The sequence below is a fragment of the Ceratotherium simum genome, chromosome 11, assembly GCF_057802395.1.
Source record: "Ceratotherium simum simum isolate JZ-2026a chromosome 11, ASM5780239v1, whole genome shotgun sequence".
Classification (NCBI taxonomy): Eukaryota; Metazoa; Chordata; class Mammalia; order Perissodactyla; family Rhinocerotidae; genus Ceratotherium; species Ceratotherium simum.
This window is the reverse complement of record NC_141910.1, coordinates 58,878,362-58,900,495: the sequence shown is the minus strand read 5'-3', so window position 1 is coordinate 58,900,495 and position 22,134 is coordinate 58,878,362. Positions and strand designations below refer to the sequence as shown.

At 44.6% G+C, this 22,134-nt stretch overlaps 1 protein-coding gene across 1 annotated transcript in view; it reads right to left on the bottom strand.

Moving 5' to 3' along the window:
* Positions 1 to 22,134, bottom strand: part of APOB (apolipoprotein B) — a 40,366-nt gene that overhangs the window by 17,501 nt on the left and 731 nt on the right. Inside the window, exons 3-20 of the mRNA XM_004418608.3 lie at positions 21,283 to 21,398; positions 19,911 to 20,056; positions 17,709 to 17,862; positions 16,716 to 16,871; positions 15,120 to 15,244; positions 14,340 to 14,425; positions 12,966 to 13,185; positions 11,960 to 12,187; positions 11,621 to 11,738; positions 11,369 to 11,515; positions 10,433 to 10,644; positions 9,926 to 10,163; positions 9,220 to 9,396; positions 7,648 to 7,839; positions 5,978 to 6,145; positions 5,301 to 5,512; positions 2,303 to 2,485; positions 1,354 to 1,475 (exon numbers count right to left, since the gene is read on the bottom strand). Coding sequence (XP_004418665.1) covers positions 1,354 to 1,475; positions 2,303 to 2,485; positions 5,301 to 5,512; positions 5,978 to 6,145; positions 7,648 to 7,839; positions 9,220 to 9,396; positions 9,926 to 10,163; positions 10,433 to 10,644; positions 11,369 to 11,515; positions 11,621 to 11,738; positions 11,960 to 12,187; positions 12,966 to 13,185; positions 14,340 to 14,425; positions 15,120 to 15,244; positions 16,716 to 16,871; positions 17,709 to 17,862; positions 19,911 to 20,056; positions 21,283 to 21,398 — 3,000 coding nt within the window. The remainder of the gene's footprint in view (positions 1 to 1,353; positions 1,476 to 2,302; positions 2,486 to 5,300; positions 5,513 to 5,977; positions 6,146 to 7,647; positions 7,840 to 9,219; positions 9,397 to 9,925; positions 10,164 to 10,432; positions 10,645 to 11,368; positions 11,516 to 11,620; positions 11,739 to 11,959; positions 12,188 to 12,965; positions 13,186 to 14,339; positions 14,426 to 15,119; positions 15,245 to 16,715; positions 16,872 to 17,708; positions 17,863 to 19,910; positions 20,057 to 21,282; positions 21,399 to 22,134) is intronic.

Here is a 22,134-nt window from a genome sequence, read left to right as displayed (position 1 = left end):
TGAGTTCTAGGGGGAGAGCATTCCAGGCACAGGGAATTGGGAATGCAAAGGCCCTGATGTGGGAAGCACGGTGTGTTCAGGGAACAGGAAGGGGTCGAGGTCCTTTTGTGTCAGGCAGACATGATATCTCTAGACGACTGTCCACCTACGACGTCCTTCTTGGTTCCTTGCCGCCCCTGCCCTCGCTTCCTCTCTCCCTGACTCCTCCTTTCTTTGTCATAAGATTCCCAGGTTTCCTTCAATTCACAGGCTTACCCATTTTAGATCTTTTATGAAATTGTTACATGACACTTTTTTCAGCATGCATCCCCCCCTTTTTCCTGTGGGTTTTGTTTTTCTAGTTTAATTTTGTGACATACTAACCCTACATAAAAAAGTCTTCCAAAGGGAACATCTAAGTCTGCCCCAGCCCCTAAAACCTGCTCCTCCAGGAGTCTCTTCTGTCTCAGTAAATGGTAACTCCAGTCTGCAGTTGCTCAGGCCAAAAATCTTAGAGTCACCCTGATTCCCTTTTTTCTCTTACATTTAACACCCACTGTATCAGCGAATTGTGTCAGCCTAATCTTCAAAATACGGCCAGAATCCGACCACTTCTCAGATCTCCTCTGCCAATAGTCTAAACCAAAGCACTACCATCTCTGGCCTGGATTACTGCAATAGCCTATATACCAGTTTCTCTGCTCTTGCCCCCTCAGTCTTTCCTCAACATAAACATAAGTGAAATCATAAAAACTCTCCAGTGCCTTTTTATTTCACTCATAGTAAAAGCCAGCGTCCTTACCACGGCCTACAAGACCATCCTTCCACCACCTCCCCTTATCTCTCTGACCTCATCTTCTACCATTTTCCTCCCTGATCTCTCTGCTTTAGCCACACTGGCTTCCTTCCTTTCTATCAAACATGGCAGCCATGTGCTTACCTCAGGGCCTTTGCACCTGCTGGCCCCTCAGCCTTTAACACTCTTGCCATACGGCCTATCATCTTACCTCCTTCAGGTTTCTTTTTGATGTTGCATTTACCAGTGAGACTTTCCCTTATGATTCCAAATGGTACTGCCTTCCCCCATCCTTCCTCTTCCCCACTACTCCCAACATTCCCTAGACCCTTTCGTGCTCCATTTTTCTCCCAGCACCAACTTGAATATTTACTTGTTTAGTTGTTCACTGTAAACTCCATGAGGGCAGAGACTTTATCTCCACTGTTTATGGTTCTAGCCTCAGCTCTTAGTACAGGCCTGACACTTAACAGGCATACAGTAAATATATGTTAAACACATCAGATTAAATATGTTCTCCTTGTGAGTTCTGGACCTGAGACTGAGGGCAGAGATGGAGCCCTTTTCTGGATACTTGCCTTCTGCTTGAGTTACAAACTTCAGCGTGTCCACGAAGGCTTCGCCCTCTCTCTGGAGTTCATAGGTTGCGCTGGCAGAATACTGCTCTACTTCTCCTGTCGGCCTCAGTTCCAGTTCGAAACTAAAGATGTTCAATGCATACAGTGTGTAATGTTAGAGCTTTCAATGATGACGATAACGTCCCCAAAACAACTCAGCCTCAGTTGCAACAAAAATATGGTCCTTATTTTAACATTGTCTCTTGTCCTTAACTAACGATGATCTTTATGATCACTTTTAGTCCCTCCAGGAGCCCAAGGCAAGGGGAGTCCCAGGATTCCCAGGACTTTTGACAAGCAGAGGAGTTGGCTGGTTGTGTCAGCATTGCTATGAACAGGTGGTGGAAGTGAGGGAGTTGAAGACAAGGAGCCCTTAAACATGGCAGAGGCTTTGAGCTCCAGGAAAGGTCATCCCAGTGTGTCTGGAGGCTCAGAAATAAGAACACTGAACTAGGAGCAAATCGGAATCTGTGCTGTGATTCCTCATCCGACACATAAGGGAGAAAGAGGGGGCACCATCTACAAAGAAAAGCTTTGAAAGGAGTGATTCTCAACGCCAATGGGTACAGTGCCCTTGAAGGAGTACCACAGAATCACTTGGTTGTTTCTATTTTGAACTAAGACCTCCCATAGGGGTGATGACTCCTCACCTTCCAACCCTGTCCCTCCCCTCCCCACCTGTGGAGAAACTCAGTCCCAGACTCAAAGTTTAGGCAGGAATGTGGGCACCCCTTAGGCGTGTTGGGCAGAGGACCACTGTTTTAAATAATCAAAGGATGGTGCAAACCCCTAAGACTGGTGACATGGGCCTACAAAACACAGCATTTTTTCCTTTGCCCCACGAGGTGGCCATAATGTAGAAGGGGAGCAGATGCTGGGGAGGGGAGGGTGGACGCTGAGCATCGCTGACCTGGTGTCCCCAGTCAGCGGATAGTAGGAGGCAGAGTCTGTGGAACTGGCGTTGGAGTAAGCGCCCGTAGTGCAGTAGTTCAGGCCAGTAAAGAAAGGCTTGCAAGTTGACCAGGACTGTCTGTTCCAAATCAGAGGTGGAATCACTTCCATTTTGGTGGTAGAGACCAAATGCAATGTGTTACTGGTGAAGAAAGAAAAAACCTGAGTCATCTTCAAGCCATGAATCAAAATGAACACCACTGATTCTCACAGTGCAAATGCCTCCTTATCCTGCTCTCTATCTTCCCTCTGTCCATACCCACGTCAAATTATTTGATTTACTCAGAAATTAATAAGAAGTACATCAATAAGACTAACAATCACAGTGACTCATGTTTCAGACATTGCACTAAGTTCTTTACATTTGTTATCTGTAATCCTCACAACAGTAGGCACCAGGAATCCCATTTTACAGAGGAAGCAGAGGCTCAGAGATGTTAAGTAACTGATCACTGGGACCTGGACCTAGGTATGCTCCTTCCTTCCTATGTTGCAAGGTAAGAGATGCCCTATCTCTTCTTTTATCTAAAATCTCTTACTCTCTACTGGCTTCTTTCCACCAGCACTAAACATGCTCAAGTCTCTTCTCCCATTGTGTGCACAAACACACACACCTTTCTTTCCCTCCTAGCCCTCTCTTGTCTCCCTCACAATCAAGAAATTCGTCTGCCTTTGCAATTTCTACTTCTTTCAACATGCTTCTCACTGAACTGCAATCTGAGCGCCACCCTCCATCGTGCTTCTGGAATTACTTTCATCAGCATCTCCAATCACCTTCTTGCTCCTAAATCCAATGGACATTTTTAGGCTTTGTCTTCCTTGAGTGCTCAGAAGCATTCCGTATACTTGCTCACTTATGGCCAGATTAAGATTTTAGAGTCTCTAACCTCTGAAAAATTATGGTATCATCCTCCCAAGTATGTATTAACAAATTAGTAAGTGCAAGAAAGTTCAACAATGTCCTGATTCATTCTAAGGATTCTTTCTTTGACATATCATGTTCTTTTACTCATTTTGGGGGTGCCCTGAAACCAAGATTTGCTGGTGGGCTGGAACCCTAAGCCTCACCTATGGGGTAATCCACCCCTGTGGCTGCTCCTGGGCTTCTGTGACCCTTTATGGCCTTGGTTCTCCTTCTGCCCCTCTGGCCACTCCTTCTCACTCTTTGCCACTTATTCCTCTCCCCCTCTAAGTGCTTATATTCTCTATGTTTCTGTCCTAGTCCCTCATGTTTTAACTCTACACCAATCGCTGTTTGACTTCAATAACTTGTAAATGCCTATGGTTCCCAAGTCTGTACTTGTAGCTCAAACCTCTTTACTGAAGTCAGACCCATAGGTCCAAGTGCCAGCTAGATATTTCTAATTGGTTGTCTCACAGGACTTCAAAGGCAGTATATCCAAAACTGAATTTGTCATCTTCCTCCAAACCAGCCACTCTCCCTCTCCAGCCCCTATTTCAATGAAGGCCATCCCCACTCCCCTTTCCTCTCTCTTTTTCCTCAACCCCCATATCCAGTCAATCCCCAAATACTCATGTTTCTACCTCCTAAGAATTTCTAGAGTTGGCTCACTTGTCTCTACACCCTGGCCCTCGTCTGGGGCAGAGACTGTCATCTCTCACCACCTATGATTGTAACAGAATCCTAACTGGTCTCCCTGTCTCCATTCATGGCTCCTTTCCACCCATTTTCCACTCTGGAGTCAGAGTATATCTTCTAAAACACCAACCTTATTGTATGTATGCTCACTTTTTTTTTTTTTTTTTTAAATTTTCTTTCTTTCTTTCTTTTTCCCCAAAGCCCCAGTAGATAGTTGTATGTCATAGTTGCACATCCTTCTAGTTGATGTATGTGGGACGCGGCCTCAGCATGGCCGAAGAAGTGGTGCCTCGGTGCGCGCCCGGGATCCTAACCCGGGCCGCCAGTAGCGGAGCGTGCGCACTTAACCGCTAAGCCACGGGGCCGGCCCTGTATGCTCACTTTTAAACCCCTTTGCCTTCAGAGTCCAAACGCCGTAAGATGGCTCACAGGCTCATCATAGCCTGACCCTTGCCAGCCTCTCATGTCATCTCTCACCATGTTCCCCGTGCCCTTTACCACACTGAACTTCTTGCAGTTCATGAACCATGCTCTTTTTCCTTCAGGCCATTATACACGCTTCTCTCTTTGGCTGGAAACACTCATTCCTTTCTCTTGTGCTTAGATAACTCTGCTACCGCTATATCAGCTCAAGGATCACTTGCTTCAGAAAGCTTTCCCTACCTACCACAGGTTACGTGATACAGGATTTCATAGCACTGTAATACTTCCTCTAACTTAGCCCTCGCTTTGTAGTTACTGCTCCATTGTTGGTCCTTCCTGTAAACCGTAAATTCTAGAAGATCAGGGAACTTCTGTGTCTCATTCAACCAGCTTGGTGTATATTAGCCAATTAAACATTATTTTTGAATCAACAAATTAATGTGTCCAGAATATGGAAACTAAGGTAAATCAATGTTTGAGGATGCCATTGCGAATGGAGCTCTCAATACGAGGCTGCATCCCACAATCATTAGATTAGGACTTGCATGCTTTATCCACTCAGCCAGCTCCCAAAAATCAGCATGAACTTTGGCATTTTTCCTGGGAAATGTTCATTTTCCAAGGATTATTTCTTTAGAGCTAGTGTTTCTTAATTCTCAAAACAAACAAACAACAAAAATTCACAACTTAGTAACTAATTAATCAGTAGGTCTTAAGTCTCAATTTAGTAAAATATGGAAAGTAGAGGAAGTGGTAATTATTTACTGAGTCAAGGCTAGATGAAAAATAGGTAATCTAGAACATCCAGAACCTTCTCTCCAATCCACTGGGGCCCAAATGATCTCAATCAGCTGTCTAGCCTGGCCACATCCTGCAGACACAGTCTCAATTCTCTCTTTCAAACTGACTAGTCAGATCTGGCTGAAAGAATTACCTGCCACTGAGCAGCCTGACTGGTCTCGTTGGAGAAGGAATGACAAACTTCAGTTGCCCAGCCTTCAGGGCAACTCGCGCCTCCAGGCCTGTCTCATGGAAGAGGTTGGTGTTCATTTGGACCCCGCTCCTAGCAAAGTCTGGAATGATGATGCCCATGTTTGTCACGAACTCCACAGACACAGAGGGCTTTGCCACCAGTTCCGCCTGTATCTATAAGTCAGGAAACAACCTATTCAGCTTTGTTAAATATCTCAGTCCCCTGCATTCAGATCTACCACCCTTCCCATCCCCGGGCAAACATCTCCGGATAGGTCACACCTCAGGAACATTATCGTGATTTATTTGGAGGAAGAAAAGCCAAGTTCTCAGCTCCCCCCAGCCAGATTATACTGATACCCAATGCTAGAAAGTACTCAAGTTAAATTTGAGCATAACAGGATAAAAAGATGACAGGAATCCACATTTATTGAGAGAATAGGTGAGTTCTCATGTTACTCTCACGCCCAACTGGAGCTGGCGAGGTGGTGCATCCTGGTGGAACCCCGAAGATTTTCATAAAAATTAGTGAGGTGATTACAATGATGATGCACTTTGTCTTGAACTTGAACTTGCACAAGAAACCCACCCTGGAGGAAAAGAACCAATTGAGGAATCACAAGGTGAACAGAGCCTCACCTTGGCTACCTCCAGTCTCACTCCAGCCTTGATTCCAGGAGTGATGACTCCAGAGGAGGACACTTGCAGTTGTAACCCAAGTCCGGTGGGGAGTTCAAAGGCATTGTCCATGAAGATATAGTGAAGAAACAAGTCATTCTTTGAACCCTTCCTTATGATGTCTCCAATCTGTAGATCCGACAGGGAAAGCAACTAAAAGTGAGCCTCATCGAAGTCGGCTTTGTGAAATGTAACCTCCCACAGATCGGACAATAATTATTCTTCTTTATCCAGAAAGGAAGGGACTACCATATTTTGATTATCTGGTAAGTAAAGAGGAATGATTATTGGTTTCAACAAATTGGGATAAAAGAAATTGCCTTGGATAGATACCATGTCATTTTCAACTGGTGATTCAGAAGGTGCTTAAAAATATTGCTGGGGGGCCAGCCCCGCGGCTTAGTGGTTAAGTGCGCGCGCTCCGCTGCGGGCGGCCGGTTCGGATCCCGGGCGTGCACCAACACACCACTTGTCAGGCCATGCTGAGGCCGCGTCCCACATACAGCAACTAGAAGGATTTGCAACTATGACATACAACTATCTACTGAGACTTTGGGGGGAAAAAAGGAGGAGGATTGGCAATAGATGTTAGCTCAGAGCCGGTCTTCCTCAGCACAAAGAGGAGGATTAGCATGGATGTTAGCTCAGGGCTGATCTTCCTCAAAAAAAAAAAAAAAATTGCTGGGACTCAGAGCTGTATGAACTTTAAGTATCATTGCATGGCATGCTTAATTTTGGTTTTTTGGAGTCTAAATGTAAATGAGGGTTTACTTGAAGTACAATATATTATGGCAAAACCAATTTTTTGAAACCAATGACCTATAGGGATGATGAACATATTAGTATGCATTGATTTTTGTTTTAAAAAACATTTCTAGAAAATAACTTGAGATCTGTTTTCTTAAAGCCTACATTATTATTTATCAAATCCTAGAGAGTATATTTGGATATTTCCTCCCTTTTGTTATTAGTGCTGTTGAGTGTATTCTGACTCCTAGTGACCCCTTGTACAGCAGGGCAGAACCCTGCCTAGTCTTTTTTCGCACTATTCTCACATCTTCCGGTGCTATAACAGACAATGCTCCACTGCTATTCCTAGGGTTTTCATGGCCAATTTTTTTGGAAGTAGCTGGCCAGGTCCTTTTTCCTAGTTTGCCTAGTCTGGAAGGTCCACTGAAACCTGTCCACCACGGGTGACCCTACTGGTATTTGAAATACCAGTGGCATAGCTTTTAGCATCACAGCAACATTTTCCTCTCTTATTAATAAATTAATGATAATAAAAACTATAGTTACCGTTAGTGGATTAAAGTTTGTCAAATACATTCTTTCGTAATCATTTCAATATTAAAAAGAACCTGCAGTATAGGTAGAGGGAGATACATTTAACTTTCTTTTCCACATGAACAAAGAGTGCTCTTAAAAGATACATCTAACATTATGAATAGCATAATTTCTAAATGTTACTAATTTCTTGTGAATTTCACTGAAATTCAAGGAAAACTTGCCTGTCTGAAGGAAGTACAAGAGCTTTCTCCAGTTTTTGTGGCTGGGATCTAAAGGGAGTCTGGGAGATCTAAAAAGAGCACCAGCTAATCTCATCACCCTCTGATGGGGCCTGGCCCACTTACCATCTGAGGGATCCCCCGCAGAGTGCGAACACCATTCAGCAGCAGCCTTCCCAGGAGCTGGAGGTCATGGAGCCTGACAAAGCCAAGCTCCTCTCCCAAGATCTGGAGGTAGGCTCTGGCTTCTGGGGATTCTTTGGATTGCAAATCTTTGATCAGCTTCTCAACATTGAGCATAATTCCACTGACCATGTCCTGGGATTTTAACAACAAAATGTCTAGTGAGATGTCAGCACTGTCAAATACCTTCAGATTCCTGATATGGGGCCTGTCTGCTGTGGTGGTGATGGGCTAAAGACAGTCACTCACGGTGGGGATACAGGGCAGGCACTGAAATCAGGCTCCCACCTTCTACTGAAAGATAGGTAGCTCCTCCAAACTGAGATGAAAAAACTGAGGTCTTGTCAGGGATAGTAGGGCTTCCACACTGTTCTTAACTTGAATAACGCAGGCATAGTAAAGGGGATCTCTGTTCTCCAGGATGCTAGGATCCCAAGGGCTCCCCACGATTAGAAGATCCTCTGTCCCCACTCCCCACCCCCAGTGACCCCTTTCTCCTTTGATTAGGGAGGAATACCAGGGGTTTCTTGAGAAAACGAGGCTGCTATATAAGTTGGCCAAAAATTGAAAAACACCTGCTTCTAGACAATTTCTTCTTAGAGATAAGAATTCTATAGACTGATGCTTAGGCATTGAGAAAGAAGAGTGATTGACATGCCCAAAACAGATCAAAGACCCTCAGCCTCAAGTGGAGATAAGTAAATTAGAAGGTGGAGGTGGGGCCATCTATGAGCATGCAGGAATAAATTACTGCCTTGCTTCTCAAACTGAAATGTGCATACAAGTCACCTCGGGATCTCACTAAAATGCAGGTTCCAATTCAGTAGATCCTGGTGGGGCCTGAGAACCTGCATTTCTAACAAGCTCTGATGTGATGCCAATGACTGGACCACACTTTGGGCAGCAAAAAATTAAAGAATAAGAAGCTCCAGATTATAATCTATTTTCTGCTCCTTAAGTGGGGGCTTATGCTAGCTTCAAAGTGGATTTTACTCCCATTAGCTAGTGCACTGATAAAGAAAGCAGTTAACAATAATGAAAATATGAATTTAAAAAGTATAATAGTATCTACTTATTGAACAATCAGTACCAGAGTCAGGCACTCTGCTTAGAATTTTACACACTTTATTTCATTTAGGCTTTAAATAACCTTGCAAGGTATGGATTATTATTAGCACTCTGGGGATGCAGAAACAGATATAATACCAAGCAACTTTCCCACATGTGCACAGCTTGAAGACAGCGAGGTTAGAATTTAAACTCACGCCCCAGAATTCACTATCTTAATCATTATGCTAGAGTGCCTCTAATGAGTCTGGTTCCTGGGCACACTGAATCTCTAGGAGGCCCATAACTGCAGAGGGCTACCAGCTCTTACTCCCAAAGGACTGGTTAATAATAGCCACAGCTGTCACTTCAGCTAGATAGTTCCTTGATGACATTCAGGTTTAGATAAGAATGTTTTTGCACTGAGACCCAAAGCTTTCCTTGAGAGGATACTTAACAGAAACATACCTGGTCACGTTTGTCATCTTTGGTGTAACCAAGGTGGTCCACCAAGACCTTGGAGACATGATCAGGAATTTGATCATCAACCCAGTACAAAGCCTTGCTGACACTGTCTGGGAAAAATCCTTGCTTCCCAAAAAGAGCTTCCAGTGTTGGCTCAAACCCTTTTCCTTCCAAACCAATCTGAGAAAGAAAATTCCATTAGGTTTCTTTGTACATCAGCCTCCTATTCCCCTGTTTATGTCCATAAACAAGTATTTGATGAATACTACAGCACAGGAGCCGAGCCTAGCACTCCACAGGAGTTGTCTTATTTAAATCTCACTAGAATCCTGAAAGGCAGAACATTTTATTCGCCTTTTTCAAGAAGAGGTAGCCAAGGTTCAGAGAGAATAAACCAATTAAACCGAAGATTCAGAGTTGGGAGTGGATTTGGGGCTTGAACCAGATCTGTCTGATTGCACAGCCCATGCACTTCCTTGGATTTTGGGTCTAAGGGCTTCTCTGAGACATCTGCATTTCCATTCATACTAAGGAGACATGCTTCAGAAGACCCCTAGTGGGGAGGAAGGAAGGTGAGGGAGGAAGGAAAGAAAGAGAAGGAACATGATTCCTGTCCCTCCCCCGGCTGGCTCACAGCTCCCTTGACTGTTTAAGGTGTAGAACAGAATGGGTTAGAAAACATAAAACTCTTCTTCAGTCTCACACATACCTCGAAGAGGTCAGCTGGAGCAAATCCAAAGATAGAGAGGGTTGTTTTCAGCATGCTTTCTTTAGGAAGGTAATTGTTTGGATCAAATATAAGATTCCCTTCGATTTTGGCTGAGACTGGGTCAAGTGATGGCAGAGAAATAGATTTGGAAAGGTGATAGTTCCGGGAAAATTTTCTGAAGTCCATGAGTGTTGGAAGTTGAGATGTTTTCAGAGCTTCTTCCACTAACTTTTTCAAACTAGATGAAAAGAAGTATATTTTGAGCTGACACATCATGTTACTTATGCATTATCTCTCTCACCCCAAGTAAAGATGGATTTCCAATCACTACCAAACTCTTTGGGTTTCATTCGCCCCAAGAGTTTGGCTCAGGTCTGCTGCACTTCCACACAAGTGTTAGTTCCAGAAGAAAGAACACTGTATATAGCGCAGACAGTGGCTAAATCAGAATCGAGGTTTGGAATTTCAGCCCTTTGTGGCAGATGGGGGAAAATTACTCTTACTTACTCCTGGATATGCAATTCCTCTGAGTTTAAGATGTTGGCGATGTGGGAAGCCACAAAGTTCTTCACTTGCTCATTCTGTTCCTGTGGGAGAAGCTGGGTGATTTTGTTAATATCTGACTGGGAAGGGCCCCTCATCAGCATGAGATAGGCAGCCAGTCGCTTATCCCCTGGAGAGGCGTCATCGAGGAAAGTCTGTAGAAGGACTTCCCGGACCTGTAGCCAAAAGAGAAGACCATTTTCACTGTCCTGTGGTCAGAACACAGAATAGGTCTAGCCAACACTGGCACATCTGCTAGTGATTTATTATGTGCAAGTCTAATTTCTCTCTAATAACTCTTCAAATGCTGGTACTGAATCTTCTTGCCAGTGTTCCCCAGAGCAACTAACTCAAGGAAGGGTTCTTGGAAGACTTCTATCAAATGCATGTATTGAATTCAATTGCATTAAAATATGCAAGTTATAGCCAAGTTATGACTTGTTGGAGATCTGCCACTAGCTGAAAATAAAGTTGTTTTAACATAAATTATTTCAATGTGAGGGTAAAGGTAGGAAAGGAAAGCAAGAGTTTGGGTCTAATAAATAAGGTAGTTTCCAAAGCACTGAAGTCACTGTCACCTAAGGTGCGGGCAGGCTGACTATCCTAGTTTGGGAATATTGGGTAAAATGATGTATGTTTTCCCAAGAAGACATTTGATGGTTGACCTGATAGGAGGATAGCATGTAGTGAAAATCTCTTATTCTGCTGGAGTGGCAGCAAGGTCAAGCATTTCTCTCATGTCCATATACTGCTAGGCAGTCAAGTCAATAGGCTTGTTGAAATTGGAAATTAGAAAGCGGTAGAATAAAGTCAATAGAATGATGAGATTCTGAATCACATTCCAAATTCTTGTCAAACTGAATAAATGTTTCACTTTCAGACCTTCTCTGTGGACTTTACCTCATCTTTAAGTTCCATTTTCCGAAGAGCCTGGATGGCAGCCTTCTGAATCAGCAGTGATGGCCCAGGACTCTTGATACATTTCAGGACTGCAGACGTGAGTCTTGGGGTTAGCTGCTCCATGGTTTTGCCAATATTTCCAATGACCTGCATTGAAAAGCAACAAGAGGGAATCAGGGTGCAGGAGAGGTAAGGGATGTCCAGGAAAAGTGCTGCTGAAATGATGCATATTACACAAAAGACAGAAAGTACCCTCAGAATCAAGTAGGTATGATCTTCGTTGCCAGTGCAGTCATCACGAATCTGTTCCAACAGGTAATCAGCAATGTCCAGCAGGTCCTGGGTCGCTGTAGGGTTTGTCTTATGATAGCTACAGAATAAGAATTAGGACTCAGCAAGCATAGGTAGGTTTATCTTAAAATCCAAACTTGTGTGTGCTGATTTCTTATTTGAAGTCATTACTCTCAAAATTACCAGTAGAAAAACAAAAGAATAAGCATCAGAGTTTGAAAGTGGAGGGAGGAGAACAATCTTAACACTGAGGCTGTCTTCCTCAGCTCCCACAATGGGGAGAACCAGTGTAAAACTCACTTGTTAATCACGTGACTCAGAGCATAGAAGGTGGCCCGGCTCTGCTGCTCCTTTGCCGTGTCCAAGATCTCCCGCAGCCTCTGGGCCGAGGGCTCTGGGATCAGGGCCAACAGGTAAGTCACGACATCTATCAGAAGGGGGTTGGCTTGCTCACTTTTCAGCCACTGAAGGATGTGAGTGTAACACTGGGGCTGTCCACACTGAATCAAGGCTTGTAAAGTGATGGGGCTGAGAAGAAAAGGGCAGAGAAACTTATACAGATAGCCTTTGAGACAGTTAAAATACCCTTCCCCTGTGGTGTTCCCTCTGTCAGGAGTGCCCTTATTTCCCTTATTCACTATACAAATCCAACCATCTTTCAAAATCCAATGCAAATCCCAAGAACCAGGAAGCCTTCCCTATGAGCATTATCCACTGGTGAAGCACCATGGAGGAGAGTCTGAAGAAGGACCCCCCAGACTCATCACCAAAAGAGGACTGTTATCATTGTCCTTTGGTCAGAACACAGAATAGGCCAGGCAAACACTGGCACAGTCTCATTCAAGGCCTCAGTCCCTCGTCTGAACTCTACAGCACTTAGAGCACTTATACTGCCTTGAAATGTAGAGAAATCACAATATTTGTTTGCCCGTTTTCTCTCTCCACTAGGTCTACAGGCTTCCAGAGGGCACAAACTTCTTTTTCACTCAAACTTTCCAGAGTACCCACAATAGAACTAGGAATTAGAATATACCCATCAAAATGTGGGAACTATTTCCCTCCTCTTTTAACACACAAATACATATCTGCCTTGGATGCAATGTGTGTATGGGTGTATGTGCCCATGGACCTTTAGGGACCTTAGCTGATGTTTCTCTGTCCAGCAAACATTAACCAGCTGACTAATTGACTAACTGGATTGATATGTCCAATGGTCCCTGAGAGTCTCCATTTGGCCAAGGTTTCAAAGTTCAGCCAGCTTCCATAGCTTATATGAAAGATCGAGCTGCAACCATTTGAGAAATACCTGGACACCTCGATCAGCTTTGGCAAGAGGGATGTGACTGCCTCATTGTTGAGGCCTCTCAGTTCAGTAACCAGTTTGTGGAAGAGGTTAGCTCTTTGGGCATTCTGCTCAGAGACATGCAGTGTTTGCAGCTCCTGGAGGGTCTTCACGATGGCCTCTGCCTGCTTTGGAGGTGATGTGGATTTGGTGCTCTCAAAGGCAAGGCCCGCCACCTCAGCACCTGGGAGAAGGAAAGCATCAAGGAAATTCTTGCTTACCTTTACATCTCAACCACATTTTGGTCTATTGGAAACTGGAAATTGGGGAGTGATCAGCAAAAGGGAAAAGAGGAAAAGTATCTGGTACTTGATATCTGTTATGCATCTGGTTCTGTACTAGGTGTTTGACTTTCATTTTTTCACTGACTCATCATACTATCCCTGTGGGTTACTATAATTCCTCAGTTTAAAGATAAGTGAACTAAGACCCAGACATGAGCAACTCACCTTGCTCAAGACAATTCTGGATGTAAGAGGTAGAGCTGGAATTGAATCCAGCCTTGTTGGAATCTGGTATCAGATTACCACTTTGCCTGAGAGAACTGTGAAAAGGTGCTGCTGCTGTTATGGCTACAGCTGAGGCTAAACTCACTCATCACTGAGTTGAGGCTCACCCACTATCGCTTCCAATTGGATCTATTAGCAGCTTATGGGAAGACCCTTTTGTAAGCCCTCCATCACCCTGCTCTGACCTCCGCCAGGGAAAGGGATTAAGTCAGCATGGAAATGTGGTGCAACAGAAAGAGTCCTGGCTTAGATTAGACCTGGGGGCTTATTTTGCACTGCCTCTAATACTCTGTGACCTTGAATACATCACTAAGCCTATCTATGTGCCATTTCCCCTCTGTAGAATGGGTATAAAATCACACGTCGCTAGCAGCTGACATCTCGGGTTGCTGAGAAAAATGAGATCATGCATAAGACAGATGTAAGTACAAGACAAATGCAGGGCTGGAGATCTCTAAAGTCCCTTCCAGCTCTAAAGACCTATTCCTAACCCTGAAGGCCCTCTCCCACTTGCCCCACCTCGACCAGGCCCCAGGCCTTATTACAGGGTGTATGAGGTTGTCAGATCTACCACAGGTAGACTTAGGAGGCCAGTTTCCTACTTATGAAAACCTAGGTAGCTTTGGGAACTTCTCCCTTTCCTGGATCCCATTGCCACTCGACATTCTGAAATAAACATGCTTTCTCACTAGAGTAGCCCACAGCCAGAACACCTGAGCCCACTTAACTCATCAGGCAGCAGACATATCACAGGGCCCAGCAAGGAGCTAAGTGGTATATCCTGGGCAGATGTCCCAGCCCTGGCAACCACGTGGGCAGAAAGTCTTACCTCCTTCAAAGAAGCGGCTGTTGATCTTAGATACTTCTTCAGATTTCAAAGTCTGTGTAACCTGTACCATCATCCCATACTTATTCCTGGTAACAAAGGAAGCACACCATGTCATGGATGGCCAGCTCCCCACAGAATACAATTCTTTTCATGTTGAATATTTCCCCCATCTCCACTTCTACCCAAATCCTGCCCACTTTTCAAAGCATGGTTAAATCCTGCCAACCTTGATCACCCCTAATGAACAGTATCCATCTCCTCCCGGTCATGCTAGTTGTCCTTCCATCAGAAGGACATAGGTACCTTACACCCTCCACCAGTATGGAATGCCCAGAGAGTAGGGACTAACACTGTGCTTTAAAATTCCTTTGTATCTCTCACAGCACAGTGCCAAGAATATAGCAGTTACTCAATAAACATTAGTTGATTGATCAGTTTTCAAAATGGATCTGGATACACAAGTCTTCAGTCCAAATCCCAAATCCTCCATAAAGCCTTTCTAACCAGGGCAGCCTGCAGTGATCCCCAGCTTTTCCTGATCTATAGCCCTTAAAGTCTGGGTCTCAGATATCTTCTATTGCTCTCAAATTGTTTTGCATGCCTAAGATTTCCTGCCAAATTGCCTGTTAGCTTGAAAAAAGGGGACAGGGATGGTCTCTGCTTTGTACCTCTTCATAATCCCCTCTCAGGCGCTGCCTAGTTTGGAAGAGGGCACCTGAGAAGTATTCAGCTTACGTCGACCCCATAAATGATGAATCAGGGGCACAGCAGGTGACCTACTTGTAGGAGAAAGGCAGGAACAGGTGTTGCTCCTTGCAGATGGCTTCTGTTACATGCTTCCTCTTGGGGTCCAGGGTATACTGGCAGGACTGGCTGCTGCCAATCAGAGTTGACAAGGGGCGGACCTGTGAATGAGATTGGGGGAAAAATATTTTGGTCATTCCCTGGGGCTTGAACCTGTGTCTTCTGCCATAGGCATTTACTTTCAAGGAAGAAGAGGGGGTGGTGGAATGGGAGTTCTGTACCACTAGATAAGCTCAGTTAAAGAAGAGAACTTGGTACTTGACATTTAGACAAGGGATGCAACAACTTGGCATACCCAAATCTGAGTCAAGCTACAGACTTTATTCACCCCAGTGGACCTCTCAGCCTGCACAAAGTATATATAAACTAGTATCTTCCACATACCCATCCCACCACACATTAATACTTCACACACTACTGCTCATTATGTTTTCTTTGCCTAGAAGCCTGTCATTACATCTCTCTTCCATTTACGCATACAAAGATCCATTTGTATCTTTCAGATTCACGTTCCACATCCTCCATGAAACTTTGAGGCTAGACTAATTTGACACTCACCCATCATTTCTTTTAATTGAGTCTACTAGCAGCTTTGCCCAATGAGCTACGTGAATAGTGCTTTCTCCTTCCTGGTCAGACCTAGGACTACTTGTTTGCACTGCTCACTTTGTCACTTTATCAGGTACACCATCTATTGTCCTTTATCGGTGTGTGTATGAACTGTGTTCCTGCATTAGACTGTAAGACCCTCAGGGGAAGGTCCATGGTTCATCTGCCACTGTTTCTCCCTCGGTGCTGCCAGAGTGGGGCTGAGCACACAGCCGATGCTCATAAAAGACACACAAGCCAGTCCCTTGGCCTCTTCTGACTGTGGCCCTTATGGTCATCAGACTCCCTGTTTTTGGCCCCAAGGACAATGACCAGGAACATTGCCAGGCATAGCAGTGATTACTCAAGCCCTTTTTGTTTACTGAGACAAGTGGACTTGTACCCTGGAAGATGTTACAAGGCATTAGGCAGGCTCAGGTAATATGGTGCTATGGTGAGGGGGTGGCCCAGGCAGGAGAAGAGGGGCAGGCGGTGGTCAGGGTCGTATGCAGGATGGAAGGACAGGATGTTGGAACACTCTCAGTCACGTCACTCCATGGGAATGAGGCAGAGGAGAGCAGAACACAGGTTCTAGGACCTCTTTGGAGGCCAGAGGCTTAGAGCTGGGGACACTGGCCCTTGCACAGGAAGGAGCAGTAGGTGGCTGCCCTATGTCGAGCTCTGGAGACTTCTCAGGGATGGTCAGTCATTACTCTCAAGTGATGGCAGGTTTGGCACCAGTGACAGAATGACAGCAAGAAGGACAGAACTCTGGACTGGAAGTCAGGAACCTGATTCTAGTCCTGCCTCAATTAATAACAGGCCACGTGGTCTTGGGCAGTCCTGAGTTTCTTGCTATAGTCTATATAAAGAAGAGGCTGGGCCAGTTCTTCGCTGAGATCCCCAGGAGCTCTGACATTCCAGAATTTTAATAATAAAGAGGATGCTGCTTCGTGTGAATAGCAATGCTGATGTGAAACTTACCATGCCTCTGATCAAAGCCAGTGGGCTAACTCCTGTGCTGATGGGCTTGAAGTTATCACACTTCTCCAGGTTTCTTTCAATGGATATTTCTGTTGCCACATTTCCCTTCTGTGTTTTAACGGCAAAGTCACTGGAACAGTTTCCATACACAGTATCCTACAGGAGCAAGAGATACAACAGGTGTATTCAACATGGGAAAACCTCCTTAGGTGATTTGGGTGGGGCTGGGAAGGGAGCCTGGGAGAAAAGGTAGAAGCAACATGGATTTGGGAAGGACTTTCTTCCTCCTAGGCAGAGTGTGGGCATGGCTGGTGCCTGGCTGGCCAGAGGCAGAATGGGAAGACCGGTTAAGTATGGTTCTGGTTCTGAGGCACACCGGCATGGCTTCCGAGGATCTAGCCACCTCTGACTTTACATTCAGTGTTCTCCGAGCATTTTTGCTTGCTCATTTATGGCATGTATTCCAACATGCCTTGTTATGTGTGTCTGGGATCTCCCCCCAGATCCTGAGAACTCCGAGGGAAGGCCTCTGCAGGATGCAGCTCTGAATTCTCAAGTGCGATGTAGTGTAGCATAGAACTTAGAACACAGTAAGACCTCACAAATGTTCGTGGGACTCAAGTAAATTGAATTCCCTCTCAGATCGAAACCTGAAATTCTTAAAAGAGGCTGGCAACAGATTCAATTATTTTCCGTGTTTAAAATACACACAGACTTTACTGTGTTACACCTTGTGGGAAGAGAACAAAATCAAAGGAATAGGGTGGTCAGAACTCCTGCTTTAAAATTAGACCCAACTTGCTCAGGATGACTCATCAGTGAGCCCAGGGAATGGGGGAACCTTGGGCACTGGTGCTTCACACCAACATAGAGCCTCCTGTGTAACAAGCCATGTAGCTAAGCCAATATCCACTTTATGTTTATGGGGGGACCTGTCTGGAATCTGTGAAGATGAGTTCAAAGGGCCGCTATTAGAGCTTTCTAACTTCTCACCAGGAACAACACTTGTGTAGCCTCTTCTGTCTCCGGGGGAACCAGGAGGGCAGAAATGATGCCCCTCTTGATGTTCAGGATGTGCTTCGGTTCATCCTTCTCTGGGTAAAGTAACACTTGCTTCCCTTCAGGAATGGCCAGCCTGAGCTCGTGCCTGTCCCAGAGAGAGCGTGGTCACAGAAATGTCCTTTCTCCATTGTGAGCCTGCTGGACATAAGCTGGGTGGCTTTGCAGTCTCCTTTTTACTTATTGTTTTCCTTTTTACATCTTTTCTTTATAAATATATCTATGCATACACATACATTTTTCAAAAAAGTATACAAATACATGTGTATATCCTGCCTTCTTTTATTGTTTTCCATTTTTGCTCGACTCACCCATCCCCTCTCTGTTCTCTACCTGCATCAGTCTCTGCTGCCAGGCTCCCCATGGATCAACCTACTGGGTGTTTCAAGTGTGTCTCCATGCTCAGACAATCCTATATAGATGTGTGGGGGTGGAAACATCTACATATAAAAATTTTGTCATTGCTTGTTTTATACAAATGGCATTGTATTATACATGCTTTTTTTAAAATCTTGCTTTTCTCAATTATACTCCATGAAATGATTCTGAGATATTTGGTATAGCTCTAACAGATTCTTTCAATAGCTGCATAACATTCCATTCTATGGTTATATATAATTTATTCAGATGTTCCCCTATTTGATGGCATTCACTTTCTCTCTTTCTGGATTTTTTTCTTTTGCCACACGAACAACACTGAAACAAACATCCTTATGGATATATCTTCACACATTACTTCTTTTCTTTTCATGGGCTAGAGTCCCAGAGATTGAAATTGCTGTGTCAAAGACTCTAAGTGTTTTTAATTATAATAGATATCGCCTAATGGCTCTCATTTCCACCAGCATTGCATGAGAGTACACTTTCCCTCATAGGCCTCCCAGCAACAAGTGCTATAGTTGTTCTCAATTTTTGTAGTCTTCTGGGTGTAAGGTGATAAATGTCTTATTGTTACATTATTTGCATTTCCTGACTACTAGTGAATTTGAGCTTCTTTTCAGACATTAGTTGGACATTCACTCTTTTATGTGGTCTCAGGCCATGTCTGAAAGCCTGGGTCAACTTTGATCTTAGGGACTTTCCTTTGGGGACTTCCTTTTGGGGCTTTCAAAGGGTCTGGCCGCACCCGCTCCAGTTGAGTCAGAAGGAGGAAAAGGAGACCAGGCAGGTCTCCCACAGCTCTACGTCTTCTCAGAAAGTTCCAGACACTGTGATGCAGGCTTGAAAAGCCTTGAGGTGGTCAAGAGCAGGAGTCCCTTTCGTTTGGAGGAGAGTAAGGACCAAAAAGTAACTACTACTCCCTCCCATCACTACACCTCACTCTCTCATAAAATAAAGCATGTTGGTGAGAGCAAGAAGCATCAAGGTCTACTACTCTGCCGAGAAAAGACTGGCTTCCGAGTCTAATGTTTAACAAATGGAAAGATGGGAAGGGAGGGATTTTCCGACGTTACCAAATCAACAAATCTGGACTGCCTGCATTAGGACACTACAAACTGTGACTGGGAGATGAGGCAGGGGTGATGTTCAGCATGTTTAACAACGGGTACAACATGGACACTGATCAGTCAGAAGAGAGGTGGCTGCAAACAGCAGGAATGTCCTGGTGAGCACGTGCTGGCAGAATGCTGGCCCTGGTGGGGAACCGCTCAGGCCTTGGCTCTCCCTGGATTCCCTGAGGCTGGGCCTTGCTCTGCCCAGAACAGACCCTGCCCTGCCAGGTGTAGGCCATAGCAACAAGTTCTGCCGGGACCCTCCCTGAGGACCACCAGGCACACCTGTCTTGTTTAATTCCTTAAACAAGAATTCACTTGTTTAAATAAACCATCTCGGCTTTGTTGTCTCAAGAAGTTGAAAGTGTGAGATCTTTTAGAGACAAATTTAAATAATAATTAGGGGAACTTCACTAGGGGAGGGTAAATAATGCTTGTCTCTTTTTGATTGTTGTGAAAACTCAGCAATTCCCTGATCCATGGTGAATACAGAATACAAATACTCATACTCACACACATGCCTAATATGAACACACACATTCATCCCTCACTGGACATACACACACACGCACACACATACATGCACGACACAGCCAGTGAGGCCCAGAGCTCAGACATTTAAATACACAGGCCCAGGCCTTACTTGGACATGGCGGCACCAAACTCTTCAGAGTTCTTCGTCTTCTTCAGCAAGGGCTTGCCCTTAGGGTTGATGCCATACACCTCTTTCAGGGTGCACTGGCTCGTCTTCAGGATTAAGCTGCAGAGTTGGGGGACCTCCAGCTCGACCTGAGAAGAGGGTAAATGGCACATGAGGACTCTCCATCAAGGATGTGAGATCCCCCCGTGGCCCAGGGCTTACTTGCTAATCAGGACACCCAGGGAAATGCTGTTGGGGACGTGACATCTGCTCCCTTACACCACATGTGTCCTTATCATGCCTCACAGGTTCTCCATGAATCAAGACTTAGTTCTATTTGGGGCCTTTTCCATGTTCTGGGGAACCAGGTTTCTTCAGTTTGCCCATATGCATGTAAAGGAGGACATCTTTTTATTGGTTCTAAATGTACTCACTTTAGTTGTAAAGACATACTATTGGTTAGAAGAAATGCAGCCTAGGAGTGAGAGTTAAGAACAAAAACAGGAAGCAGGAGGAGGGCTATCACTGGTTTCAACAGCAAATGCTTCCTCAATGTCACCAAAAAAACCCAAAAAGCCAAAACCATTTGTATGGTTAGGGCCTATTCAGAGCTTCACATATAACTGGAGCTTAATCAGATTGCTAGTTTTTATCCAGCACTGTTCAAAGAACTTTCTACAATGATGGAAATGTTCTATATTTGCACTATGCAATATGGGAGCCATCAGCCATGGATGGCTGTTGGGCACTTGACATGTGGCTGGTGTGACTAAGAAACTGACTTTTTACTTTTGTTCAATTTAAATAGCCACATATGGCCAATGGCTACCTTATCTGATGGCAGAGATGATGGGGCCTTAGAAAGAAGAAGGCAACTCAGCCTGACTTTTCTTCCCCACACGAATCCCACTAGTGACCCTTCGATCTGTTCCACGTGAACATGGACATGAGTACAACCAGTCTCAACAATAAGTAAAGTTTTATTTGAGAACAAACTGCAATTTAAAAATTTTCTTTTCCCCTTTGTTTTTAGTAACAGATACTATTTGACTTAGATAAAAACTGCACTCCGGAATGCCTTCCTGAGATGCCCATCTCCCTTGGCTCACCCACTGGGCATCTCTCATCATGTTAAACCTGCTGGCCTGCATTGCTGATATTCTAGATCATATATTCCAATTACATCTTGGAAGCTAATGGGAAAATAAATCTGGTTGACAAAATTTTCTGTGGCAGATAACTTCTGAGCAAACTGGCTGACTTTCAAGCTGAGGGCCAGTCCCCGCACTTCGAGGTTACAACAGTCCTGGCATGAGCCGTGTGTGCTCGGCCGTGGGCTCTAGGCTCCTCCAGTGGCCCCCCTCCCCACTCATACCTTGCAGTTGATCTTGGTGGTGCTTCTCGAATCGGCGGTCCCGGGGACCCCACTGGAGCTCTCAGCCTCGTAGTTGTACGTGTACTTCCGGAGGTGCTTGAATCGAGTTGCATCTTCTAAAATGAGGAGGAATAAGTCAGCCACATAGTAGAATAACTCTCCCAAGGAAAGTCCATTCTGGGCAGGGAGGGTAATCAAAAATGGTAATTAAACTCAAATTAGTTTTAATTGACTTTGCGTTATATTTAATTTTCCTTTATAGACTTAACTGCTTCATTATGGTTTTGCTGAGGCCAATCTTTACATTAGCTAGCATTCTTTGAATATATAATTTGAGGTACAAGGAGGGGAGCGTCAAATAATGGGGCTCGGAAAGTCTACAGGAGAGACTCCTTGGAAAATTAAGAATTGATCGCATAGAGCAAATTATATCTAATTGCCTTTTCAGCTTGCAAATACTATAATTCTGTGGCTCTTTTTTGGTTCTATAAAACACCTAAGGCAAAGTTAATTAAGCTTAGGGGTGTCTGGCTGACTTAAGAAACTCCCAAGAAGGAATTTCTGGAGGTTTCCACCCTGCTTGAGAGAAATTTTCTGAACAATTTGAGAAAAGGAACTTTTGGGTCATGAGCACAGGTGCAGTGATGCCAGACACCCACGAGATGGCAGTGCTGCCCCATCAGAGGTCAGCCTCCCGCTCTCAGGAGAATACCCGCTACCGCTTCAAGGCCAGCTCCCTTGACCCCTAGAGGTCAGGTAAACGAAGGGGTGGGGGTCTGGATTTCCGCACAAAGGTTAAAAGTCAACATTTCCTCACCGTCCTGTTCTTCAAATCAATGATTAGTCACTGAT